Below are 13,200 nucleotides of genomic sequence, written 5' to 3'. Positions count from 1 at the left end.
GTTGATCACCGGGTTGCGTTCTTTCGTATGATCTCGCCCCCTTTGTTTCGGCCCCCGCCGGAGCCGCCTTTGAATCGAACGACGCAGACGAGGTTTCCGTGCCGAGTTCAGCTTCTTCTCAGAGTTGCGCGCGGCGGCGGGCCAACCTTTTCCTTTGCTTTTCTTTTCCTTCTGAATTCTTGATTCTGTTTTTTCTTTCTGGTGTCCGTCAGAACGAGGCAGTAGCGTTTTACTTTATTTCACTGTTAAGTAGATGCAGCCGCGCGGCGAGTTCCACCGCTGAGCTGATTCGCTGAACCAATTCGACATAAATTCATAATCTAGAAGTACAACGTTGTAATTGCGACGTTGGCAGCGAAGTCTCTTCGATCATGGTATCTCGAAACAGCTCAGAGGAACTCGAGTCATTCACAGCCTGGCATGGTACGGTTCTAGCTCCCCGAGGCTTTCGAGCTCGCTTCATTTTCGAAAAATCGTGTTCTACCTCGGAAGCCTCGAAAGCCCGAACAATACACAGCTAAAGAGACTCTTTCGCCGAGCTTTTGTCTATGACGATGCTTGCGCGATGCTGATTGCAATGTTCCTCCGACAATGTAAATCAGTATCGCGCGAAAGTTCAGCACTGGTCGAGCTGTTGTTACGATGTCGTCGTCGATCGATGGGGAGTAGCGTCGATTTGCGTATTCTTATAGACAATTTTTGGATATAGCGAAGCTGGTTTAAAACGAGTACAGTGTTTTTTCCATGTTGTCGCGTGATTTGACGCTGGGATAAAACGGGAATAGATTGGTCATGTTGCAATCAATTCAGAGGGGTGACGTGGATAGAAACGCGACGCTACGGAGGAAATACTGTATCACAAATGGACCATGAAACCTCCCCATCGATTAGACCAAAAAGCTCGGATTTATTTACTCGCGACGGCCGAGTTTCGAAGGCTACGCCCCCTCGATTCGGCCGTGCGTCTCACTCCCCGTGGCGGTCCCAGTTCGGAGCTTCTCAGGCGCGATCTACAGGGTCTAACGGTTAAGTTATGTCACCATTTTTTATGCATTTCCAGTAGTACAATTAGAAAATGATTTAGACAAAAGTTTCCCAGTACTTGGTGAGCTACATGTTCGCATATTCTTAAATCTGAGCAAATGCTTTTTACGTAAAAAAGTAAAGGTCACCTCTGACTTTTTTAAATGGCACCACATGCTTTGGACATCATGTGATTGTTTCTGACGTCGAGAAGAATTTGACAGTGTGACATGGTGACATAACTTAACGGACACACCCTGTATACTCGCTATTCGTGGCGCTTGGGAGAACTTGGGCCGCCGCGGGGAGCGAAACGCGTGGCTGGGTCGAGGGGGCGTAGCCTTCGAAACTCGGCCGTCGCGAATAAGTAAATCCGAGCGCTGGATAGACCAAGCAGGCTCAACTAAGTTCGAGTTAGACCCAACTTGGTATTAGTTAGGCACGAATCACACCTGACTAGTTCCTAGTTGGATCAACGAGGACCGAGTTAGGCTACAGTAAGTTGTATTTAGACCAGGGTGACCAGATCGTCACGATTACCAATCGAGACACAGCCCTTGAAAACTCCGGAAAAAATGAGCTTGAGAAAAAAATAAAATTTGCAAGGCATTTTTATCTTGCGATACTATTTACATTGCGTTCAAATCATTTATTACGCCATCACAAATAAAAGCTTTCCATTTCAATCGCAAGAAACTGTGGTGAAATAAAAATTTAATTTCTTTCTTTATACCTCTAAATTCTTCTAACGTTTTTGCTGCTTGAAATCACACCTACTCATTTTTTATCATGAGTGCATATAATCCGCAGTCTAGTCGTCACAAATAAAGGAGGTATTTAGGTGGCTACATTGAGGTTGACCACCTTGTATAAAAATTTAATTTCTTCCTTTATACAGGGTGTCCCACGTAACACTTTTCACGATTTTTCAATTAAGTGCTTGCGATGATCTGACAAAAAAATATTTCAAACGAAAGTCAATCAGTTTTCGACTGGCTATATATTCGAATAGAAAAAGTTCGGAAATTTTCTTTTTAATTATTGCCAAGGCCACCTTCATTTTTTTAAATGGTACTTCAAGGTCATCCGAAGGTCATGGTATGGCTATCACACTGTTAAGTCAAAAATCCAAGTGCCATTTAAGAAAATAAAGGTGGCCTTGACAATACTAGAACAAAAAAATACTGATCAACTTTTGTTGAAAATATTTTTTTGTCAGATTATCGCAAGAGTACTTGAAAAATGGTGAAAAGTGTTACGTGGGGCACCCTGTATGTACCTCTAAATTAATATTATAATAATAAATGCATATAATCCGCAGTCTAGTCATCACAAATAAAGGAGATATTTAGGTGGGCCACCTTGTCTAAAAATGCTGTAATTTCGAAAACACATCGACAGAAAAATCGAGACGTCTGGTCACCCGGACGTAGGCTGAACTGGTCCAGAATCGGTCCGAAGTCGGGCCGAGTCGGGCCGGCAGCGCGAGGCCACGACTGGCGAGCGTTTTCACGGTGTTCCTCGGGTGTTGCAGGTACAGCCCGCTGGCAGGCGATCTCCTGGCGAACTCGATGCTACCGGGCAATGCGATGAACGGTTCCGGCTGGTGCATCTTCGTGTACAACCTGGCCCCGGAGACCGAGGAGAACGTGCTGTGGCAGTTGTTCGGTCCGTTCGGCGCCGTCCAATCGGTCAAAGTGATCCGGGACCTGCAGACGAACAAGTGCAAGGGATTCGGTTTCGTGACGATGACCAACTACGACGAGGCGGTGGTGGCGATCCAGAGCCTGAACGGTTACACGCTCGGTAACCGGGTGCTCCAGGTCAGCTTCAAGACGAACAAGAGCAAGGCAGCGTAGGACAAGCAACAACAACAGCAACCCACCAAACTGAAACCGAAACAACAACCGGATCAACAACAACAAGAGAAGCAACAACAATCAGGAAAAGAGGAGGATCGAGGAGAGCAGCAACAACAATCGTCGGGATCGAGCGGCAGCGAGGGTACAGTGATCGCGTCGACGAGCACTAACTCGAGCACGGTCGTCGCGAGCGCCGCCGCAATCATCAACGTACCAAAGACACCAGCGAGCGTCGTTGCGCTCGCCGCAGCCGCCGCCTACGCTTCCAAGAAGAAGATCAACCATCCGTACCACCAGCAACCGCTACACCCGCTTCACCAGGCCAACAGCCACCACCATCTGCAGGTCGACAACGTGATCAACAGCCTGGCGAGCCGATACCGAGCCGAGGTGCACGAGCTGCACGCGGGCAAGACCTACAACAATCTGGTGCACGCGCGGCGCTTCCTCGCCAGCTACGGGATGGCAATGAGGAACCTCGCGACCTCTGCCAATGCCAACGCGAACGCCAATACCAACGCCAACGCCACCTCCTTCACCCGGAACTGCCCGAAGAACCCGCGTCGGAACAAACTGGACCGGGAGGACGACAACGCAGACCCGCTTCGCTCGGACTGAGAGAGACACCAGGAATAATATCCGCTGAATCGATCCGCAAAGCTGATCCCACTCGATGCTTGTCCTCTCCTCGGACACGTCCGCCGACAGGGACTGAAACACACACAGAGATTAGAGGGAGTGCGTGTATGCGCGATGATTAGGGTGCGAGTATGAGATAGATGACGAAGCGTGCGCGTGCGTGTGTGCTGAACGATGATCACGAACAGAGAAGAGCGTGCTGAGAAGAGGATGATGGAGAAGAGGTAGGTCGTGGCGCGAGCGTTCAATCGTCCGGCGACTGTTTCGCCTCGGAGGAAGAAGGGAGAATTTTCGAAATTTTATTTACGCGCTTACTCCTCTCGCATCTCTCTTTCTCCCTCGCTCTTTCTTATACTTTTCCCAACGGACGTCCTTCGACGCTCAAGGAGCCGCGGAGAGGAGGACAGCGTTGTTGGCAGGCTCGCGTGACCACTTCACTCTCTCTCTCTCTCTCTCTCTCTATTTTTCTTTCTCTCTCGCTCTCCGCACATACATATCGATGATTTATGTATATGTACCTGGAGGGTGAGGGCCACACGGCGCGCACACACCGAGTGAAATCGATGAAACTGCGCGGGGCAGAAAAAAAACACGTGAGGGGCCAGGGAAAGGGGCGCGGACGGAGATAGGATCTTTGGACGAGCGGCACGCGACCGGCTTCCGGTTCTTTGCCTCGCGATCGAACCGACGGCACCGCGCTCGAGAACACGCCGAACAGAGGGAGCGGGTCGCGTGGAGCTTCGAATCCTCGGGAAAAAGTCCCCGGGCGGAGTGCGATCGATCGAGAGAGAGAGAAAGAGAGAACGGGAGACCTAACCGCGCAGATCCGATACAACCCGGGTGCTCGGGATTTCGGGTTTTCGCACTCCCCGTTCGATTAGGATTGTTAGAGGACGCAGGTTGTCAGCTAAAGTATTTTTCATGGATTTCTCTTGAAAAGAGGAAGACGACGAAAAGGGTGAGGGTGCGGGAGACCCGATCGACCCGGGATTTCAGGTTCTCGCGCGTCTGTTCGCTGAAAATTGTTTCAAGACCGACAACGAAGGCGCCTAGCGTTTTCGCGATCGATTGGCCTCGGAGAGAGAGAGGGAGCGAGTAGAGAGACACGCGAGGTACCACACGGTGCGTGTGTGTGTGCATGTGTATGTGTAGGTCGGAGGATGAGAGAAATTCAGGAGCGAGTGGGAAGACGAGGGGAAGTATCGGGGGATGATCGATCTGGTCGAAGGATGCGCGGGATGGAGGGACTGGTCAGGGCTGAAGCTGACAAGCCGCTGGACAGTTTCGCCGTTCGACGATCTCTCTCGTTCGAATTACGAAAGCGTCCAGCGGTGACGCGGACCAACGGAGAGCAATCCGACGACGATTTCGAAGCGAGCTTTCCGAGTTGCTCGAGCGAGAAACGAGGGAGTTGAACCTCTGGCGGGTTGCTCTAGGCGCGAACACGCGACATAACGAAACCAAAGGTGAGACGGGCCAACCGATTTTCTCGGTGCCTGATGTGACGTAAACGTACTTAAGTCTTAAACTTCGACGTAGGCGAATTAAGATGGCCGTCGGCCGACGCCGACGAGCACCGGAGAGACGAATTAATATATATTTGGATATGTATATATATATATGAATATATATATATAAATATAAAAATATATATATAGATATATACATATTGTACGCTATTTAACGCGACTAACTTTAGGGGCTAACGTGCATAACAGAGGTGATCTCGTGGCCCGTCGACGACGACGAGCCGAAAACCGGGACCCTGAGGGATTACGTCGGTTCTGCTAGTCAAGGCTCTCGTGCGCGCGCATTTCTCGAAAGAAGAAACGTGGACAGGAACGGTGTCGTCGCAGTATTCGCACCTGCAATCACACAACTCCCCTCTTTCTACACTTGATCATTTTTTATTATTTCATCCGATGTTTCTTTATTTTTGTTTACCTTTTCTTTTCGTTCTCCGTTTCACGCGACGAATGATCACCAACCGGGCACGATCGTCGAGTTCGCCGACGTACTGCGAGAACTATCTGCGAGTCGGAAAGACTATGCTCTTCCGGGAGAGTTTTCGCTCGGGTACAGAGCTCTCCGGTTCCGTGCGCCGGTGTGCAAGCTTATTTTTATTTTCTTTTTCGTTGTTTGTTTTCTTTTTTTTTTTGTTTCCCTTTATCGCGAGGCGACACACGCGTTCTACCAGAAAGGGAGAGAGGATGCGCGCTCGTCGACGAACGCTCGAGACGATGCACCACGGGGTTATGTGATAGTGACGAGGAGAGGGAGACGATCCATTCGATCGCGCTCCCGTCGATCGTCGAGACACGCGTCTAGTCTACGTGCAAAGAAACGAACAGCCAACGGGAAGAATCTCTCGCCGCGAATACCATAGATTCATTTTAGCGTAGTGAGGCTCGGATCGACGAGGAAGGCCGCGGTTTCGGTGGTACGTAAGGTAAGCGAGTCGGCTCGCTCGCATCGCCCCGCCCACCTGCGCGACGATACGGAGGAAGTGGCTGCCGGGAACGCGGACCTCGAGGAAAACCATAGATATTCGAGTCTACAGGTCTCCCCGGGGCATCTTGATCTCAGAAAAATTTCACCGCCTTCTCCGCACCACCCTGGACGCGAAGCAAACGAAAATTTACTCAAACTTTGTTACACGGTCAGGAAAGATTCTTTGTATACTTCGCATATTTTTTCAACGAACTTCGAAAGCACAACATTCGCATCGATCATTGATACGTCGGCGGCGAACTGAAATGAAGTTCGTCCGCCATGTTTAAAGGCGGCAGGGAGGCGCGAGCCGGCTCGGATTGTAAGTACTTAATCGTGAGTAAAAGCAGAGGCAGATGCGACGATTTTCTTAGGTTCTTAGATTTAGTGTTTACGTGAGAGATGAAAAGCGTAGCGTGTATATGTTGTCCTATTTATGTGTACCTTTTTGTGTCTAGTCCGGGGTCGGGGGGATGGGGATGGAGAACTACGCGTTTGTCCGAACGTTCTCTCCGGTTGGAGGAACGCGGAGCGACGTCTCGTGTTCGACCATCCCCGCAGAACGTAATTTTCAACCTCAAGCAGCAGGATGCTAACCGCTAAGATTTTACTTTATTTTATTTATTCGAAGCCCGCGAACGTCACGGTCGCGTTTCCGGTCCGCTTTGCGCGAACGGGGAACCGTTTCGGTGAGGGGGACGGGACAAGGCGAGTGCTGACGTCGGGTCGATGAGGATCTCGATGATTAGTGCAAATTATATATATATATTTATAAATATATATATATATATATATATAAACACCGTGCGACGATTTGGGTGACCACGTCGCGTTATCTCCGCGAGCATCGGCCACGTTTGTTAAAAACGTTTGTTTAAAGCTGCGTCCACGTTTGTTGCCGCACCTCCTTACCGCCACTCGTGATCGTCATCGAGGTGGTAACGAGGGTCAAGATCTATTTTCAATCGAATTTAATCTATTCCGCGACGAAATAAAATTTCAGTCAATTGGCGCACAATTCAAAAACTTGAATTTCAACATCCGAATTTGAGTTTTAATTAATCTAGTTCCCGAGTTTGAGAAAAGCCGCAACTGAACGTACCCAAATATTTTTACGTTCAGCTCTTTCGAAGCGGTTCGGTAAGAAATCTGGGCGTAGCTTAAGAGATACAAATTGTTGATACAGTGAGATTCAACATAGAAATAGCGTCTGCTACCACAGGACTCCCTCGTTACTGGGTCGCAGCGAGATTTGCTATTGGCGAGGGACGCGACGACGTCTCGAGGTCCAAGGAATACTATTAGACGAGCAGCGAAACGGTGGAGGGTGAGAACGAGGGAATACTGTATAGCGGAGCTCGTTGAAGACGGTCCAGATCGCCGTAGTGGGTTTCTATCGAAGGCTGAGGTCGACGAGCGAGCGGAAGGGGCTTTGGATAAGGTGGAGCGATGCTCGCGGGACGCGGGGAAGGGGGGTGAAACGTGTGTAAGACAATTGCAACCCCCGAGTATTAGGGTAGAGTTCTTACAGCACGTCTAGTTTACATTCACTATTATAAATGATTAATCCTTCTCATAGTTATTATCACGTATATTACAATTATTATTATTATTATTCTGGTTATTATTATTATTATTACCATCGCCATCGCCATTATTATTATTATTATTATCATTATTATTATTATTACGATTATTATCATTGCTATTAATTACGATCGTATATATTTTTGTGTCTCTCGTCCAAGTAGCTACGTGTAACATTCAAACATCTTTGCTGCTACTTACTTTCGTACCACTACGTCGACGAACCGTAAAAAAAGCAAGAGAAAAAGAAAAGAAAGAAAAGAGAAAACGAAACTGAGAAGAGAATGATTAAGAAAAACGAAACGAGGAAAAAATGCTCTTCGAACATTTATCACTTCGGTTCACTTTTTTTTAACCATCCGCTATTTTCTTACCACCCGCTATAACTTTACTTACTATAACTACCACCAACCACTACTGCTACTACTTACTACTTACTTATTACTACTTACTACTACTGCTACCGATTATTTATTTATTTATTTAATTATTATATAACATAACAGAAATTATGTTTTATTTAAGGATTAAACTGATTTGTGTTTGGTTCAAGATACGTCGTTCGTTTTATTTCGATTACTTGTTTCTGTTGACACCGCCGCCACCGCCACGAACCACCCCCATTTCCGAGACCATTCTCCACAACCCACGACCACACCCCATGGCGCATCATCTCCCGTAGCCTGACTCAATTGATCCTCGACGTTGTTCCTCGTTATTCGGGCCAACGCGACGCGTGGACACGATCGCGCAACGTTGCAACCTATTCGGGGGCAGTAGCCATCTTCCGCAATATCGATCATGGGCGACCGCGAGGAATTCATTCTCAAAAACGAACACATTGCAATCGGAAATGTAAAACTCGGTCGGACGCGATCGAACAACGAAAATAGTCTGTGATATCGATCGTACGGGACCGGATTCGGAAGAAAGAAACGAATGGATTGATTATCGCCCACGATCGAAGAAAAGAGATAAAGATTGATTACAAGAAATATTACAGAACAAAGATCTAAACCATCAAAGAATTTATAGTTCTTTCGTCGCGCTCCATCAAAGAATCACAGTGGAAGATCGCTGATTCGAAACGATAGGGGAGGATTTGTAAAGTCACGGATTATGGGCGATAGCGATCGGTTCGAGAATTGGCAAATAGTGATCGGAGAGTTTGCAATGAGACGTTTGAGGTTCCATTGTCGCCCACGATCGAGAACCGACGATTCGATCTAGGCTAGATCTGGGAGAGCTTGGACGCCGATCGAACGAGGAACGTAGTCCCTCGGTGAACCGCGAGAAGAGGACTCGAGAGGGGACGCGGCCTGTTCGAATGCGATCTTGTATTGTTCGAGGTGCACGGTATCGATCCAGGACCCAAGAAATTCGGGACTCGAGTTCCCCTTTCGAGTTTGGAGGCCTCTCAGCCCTAAAACTGCTCCGTATCGCGCACAATGTAGTAAGGGAGACTTGAAGGGGAGACGCGCAACGCGTGCTGGTTCGAGGGGAGGATTCCTTAAGCCGCGTGTCCACTTGCGAACACCATGGGAACACCGCGATCATCAAAAAAAGACGTTAGACCCGATGCTACCTATCCGCTGCCGTGAATTTAGACCTTTCGAGAAACATTGTCCTCCGAGAAAACGCGACAACACCATCGGAATCAGCCCTTTCTGAAATTTCGAAAGAATACGAACCGGTTCGAACGTTCATTCCAACAGGAAACATTCTCGTCGAAAGTTCCCAAGTAATTGTCACGATCGTTTCACGCAGATAAAACGTCGACGAGAACTGCGCCGAGGGGTTGAAGTCTAACGATCGGCGAGCAAGTTGGGCACGCGGCTTAAGCCAGCGCGCCCTGACCTGTTCTTCCCGTGCTCGGAGAGGGCGTCGATTACTCGAGGAGAGAGAGGGAGAGAAAGAAAGAGAGCCGGCTGGGCGAGAGAACATGTCTGTGTGAACGGAAGGGACGAGAGAAGAAGAGAGAAAGCGATGGAGGACGCACGCTAATCTACTTAATTATAAAGCTATATTACCGTACGGCTATTACGTTAGATGTACCGTTGTGCGTATTATATTTATGTCCGTGTAATCATTGTTAGTTGTATCGCTACGACGACGATCATGATAACGAGACCGTTCGTCGTCGACCACTCTGGGAGAAGGGGAACACCGGATCAAACGTACACGTACGTTCGCATACATACACGCAACATACATTCTCCCGACGTAGTCGCGTTCCTCTTCATTCGCGCGAGACATACTGCTGTTTCTCCCAGTACATTAGAGAGAACTGTATAGTTTCTAGGCGTCAACTAAATTTCTGACGACGTCGAGACGCAGTTCCGACGCGTCAGGATGCGTCGATCGTCGCGCGGTTCGTCCGGCGAGCCGGTTCGGTTCGTCGCCGACGTCGAACCTCGTCGCACAGCAGCGCACAAAATACTTTTTAAGGTTGTAGCCGGCGTCGGGACGCCGTCGAGCCGCTCGCCGTCGACGATCGACGCCGGGAGACGTCGAATCGCAACGCACAATCGCAACGCTCTGCCCATCGTGGCTTCGCGCGCCATGAAACATTTGATCGGTCAGTTCTCCCCGCGTTTCTCATCCGAAAAACGAGATGTTCGTTCCCGATTTTAGTCGGCGATTTTCTTTCTTCTGCCCAGAGGATCCCGACGGATCCCGTAGATCCGGGGGGAGTAGCGATCAACGATTCTTTGTTGTCTGCGAGGACGAAACGCGCTCTGCGAAAAGAAGCGGATGAACACGTTCCGATCGTCGGAGAACTGTTTTATCCGTGGACAGTCGGGACAAAGATCTCGGTCGATCGCGTGAGTGACATCGTTGAGCAGAGAATAACGGATCGGTGGTCCGCGACGACCGATATCTTTCGTTTCGATCCACGACGCACACGATTCCAGTCGACTGGAAGCAGATCCAACCGGGAAAGGGTGAGATCCTCTTCCAATTTGTATCCACCGATCCGACTTACACAGACTGAGTCTTTAGGCAATGCATTTAGATCGTGGCTGCGATCGATACTCTTTTTTTCCTGAACTTCCAGGAGAGAGAGAGACCGCCCCGTTAATTTTTCATTAGGGGAACTCGGGGGAGAGAGTGGCGTTTCCGGGGAGGGTTTCCGAACTGTCGGACCTCGTCCACAGTCCAATCGACAATTAGACTGCGGATTCTTGTTCGATTATTAACGCATCGATGTCGTTGCTGCGAGAAGTAAACGCCCGGTTCGTTCTGATCTTTCGAAATTCCATCATCGGTAGTACCTGAACATCTTTGTCGTGAGAATCATTTTCAGCCCTCGTTCGATCGATCGATCGACATGACCAAGTACATCGAACCGAATGTCAAAAGTTTGATTCCGCTTGATTCGTGAAAACGCAACGATCTCAACGCGCTTGAACAACAATTGCCCGAGGGTTGTGAGATCCGCAGTCTGTCGACGACGAATCAGCAGCATTTACGCGAGCGAATCAGTTGGATTGGGTTTCTCCGGTGTGAAAGTCGAAGAAGAAAGGGTTGCTCGTCCGTAATTTACATATATCGAGAGCGAGCCGCAATCGAGCAGTCCGTGGGGGCGGAAATCGCAGTGATTGTTTTTTCTTCGGTTCTCCTATTGTTTGGCAGTCGGGTCAACCGGACGGTTGGCGCGATTCTATGAATATCCTCGGCGTGGGTCTTTTCCTTGGACGGAGAACGCCGCCCTTTGAGAGCCAAAGGGTGCACCGTTTCCGAGATCGTTTGAAGACGGTGGATTCGATCCTCCAGCGAGCACAATACCAAAGAGAAAGAGAGCGAGAGAAAGAGTCGAAGAGTGTTTGCGTGTGTGCGTGAGAGAGAGAGAGAGAGAATGGATGCACGACTGTGAATTAGAAAAGGGGTGAGAAAGAAAGAAAGAGAGAGACAGAGAGAGAGAGAGATAGGGTGGCGAGGCGAGACATCCGACAAGGGTGGAATTATTTTTACGCGATCGAGCAAGGGGCGACCCGAGAGATCGTTGGAAATGTTGTCGGCCAGCGAAAGCGGCTCTAGCTCACCGTAGGCCTAACTAACGAACCACACAGAGAGAAAGAGAGAGCGACAGACACAGTGAGAGCGAGCCGATAGAGAAAGATGAGAGAAGTACTTATACCTTAGCTAAGCTAACTAGATAAACGGGCGAACAAAAAGAACGAGAGAGAGGCGTCGAGTGTTCAAAGACTAACAAACAAACACAAAAAAATAAATAAAAGGGAACGAGAGAGACTGATCGTGTGCGAGGAGAAGAGAGAATGGGGATGCGAGCGAGAAAGAGTGAAAGTGCGAGAGCGGCGAGAAGCTAGGAAATAACTAAAGTAGGAAAGAAAATTACAAAAAAATAATATACGCGAGACAATGAGGAGGAAATTACTCCGGAGGGCGAGTAACACAACGATCAACCGAGAAAAAAAGAAACCGATAGAACACTACTCTTTAACAAAAGAATCGAAAGAAAATATACCAAAAAAAAATATGGTGGGAGGAAACAGAGAGAGAGCGAGCGCGAGAGTGTGGGGGTTGCAAAGGGAGGAGCGACGCAAAACGACGGTAAACGAGGGTGGGAACTGGCAAAGGACTGGGGAGAGGGGGTGGGAATGGGGTGGGTGGGCGAAGAGAGAGAAGAAAGACAGAGAAAAGGGGTAAAGCTGGAGGAGAAGGAGGAGGAGGGCACAGAGACTGGACGGAGGGGAAGAAAGAGATAATCTATAATCTTCTGTACATGTTTTGATTATTCTAATTATTAATTATCGTAACTTATTATAATAACTATTAATTAATTAAATTAATTGATATCTATGGAACTGTATTTAAACGACAAAAAACGTGGTAGCTAGTTTGTCAATGGGTGTATAAATATTTAATTACGATAACTCTATAGTGATACTAAAAGAAACAACAACAACAAACAAGCAAACAAACAAACAACAAGAACCATCACCACCACCACCACCACCACAAAAACAAACGAACAAGCAAAACAGTTCAAACAACAAAGAAATGTGCGTGAACGAGGAGAACACGTTGAATATTTTCGAGAGAAAGAGTAGCGAAAGGGAACAAGAGAGAACTAGAGAGTGAGAGCGAGAGAGAAAGAGAAGGAGAGAATGAGAAATTAATATAAAATCGTATTAGATCGAAGAACGAGAGAGAAAGTGAATGTCTGTATACGCGACACCGACACGAAACCACAAACTTGACCACACGAATACACTCACACACATGCCACAATGAGAGACGATGTACTTGTAATTATTCCACTCAGATAACGAGGAAGGGACAAGCAAGCGGTGACAACAAAGTAGAGAGAAAGAGAAAGAGAAAAATTGAGAAAGAGGGGAAGAAAAAAATAGTTGAGAACCGAGCGCGGATATTCAAGCGATCCGAGCGATCGAGATATTTTTCAGGGGTTACGGATGGGGGGAAGAGAACGAGAGAGAGGGGTTGATCGAGGAATTCACGGTGCTTCGTGGGGAGGGGGTGGGCTTCATCCGTTTCGTTTCCCATTTCGTCGTTTCTTCGAGGAACAGAGAACGACAACTCGTTCCCCGACACCTAGACACTCTTTTCCTTT

General features: G+C 48.2%; 1 protein-coding gene across 22 annotated transcripts in view; it reads left to right on the top strand.

The window, feature by feature from the left end:
• Window positions 1-2,886, top strand: part of LOC143208599 (ELAV-like protein 1) — an 88,123-nt gene extending 85,237 nt beyond the window's left edge. For 21 of the 22 annotated variants that reach the window (XM_076423113.1, XM_076423109.1, XM_076423117.1 and 18 more), the window contains one exon: window positions 2,558-2,886. In XM_076423113.1, the coding sequence (XP_076279228.1) occupies window positions 2,558-2,882 (325 nt within the window). In that variant the 3' untranslated portion in view covers window positions 2,883-2,886. The remainder of the gene's footprint in view (window positions 1-2,557) is intronic. The other variant, XM_076423118.1, reaches the window with a different exon arrangement.
• The last annotated feature ends 10,314 nt before the right edge of the window (window positions 2,887-13,200 follow it).

This window comes from Lasioglossum baleicum, chromosome 5 (genome assembly GCF_051020765.1).
Source record: "Lasioglossum baleicum chromosome 5, iyLasBale1, whole genome shotgun sequence".
NCBI lineage: Eukaryota > Metazoa > Arthropoda > Insecta > Hymenoptera > Halictidae > Lasioglossum > Lasioglossum baleicum.
The sequence above is the reverse complement of the archived record's forward strand: the minus strand, read 5'-3'. Positions and strand labels throughout refer to the sequence as shown.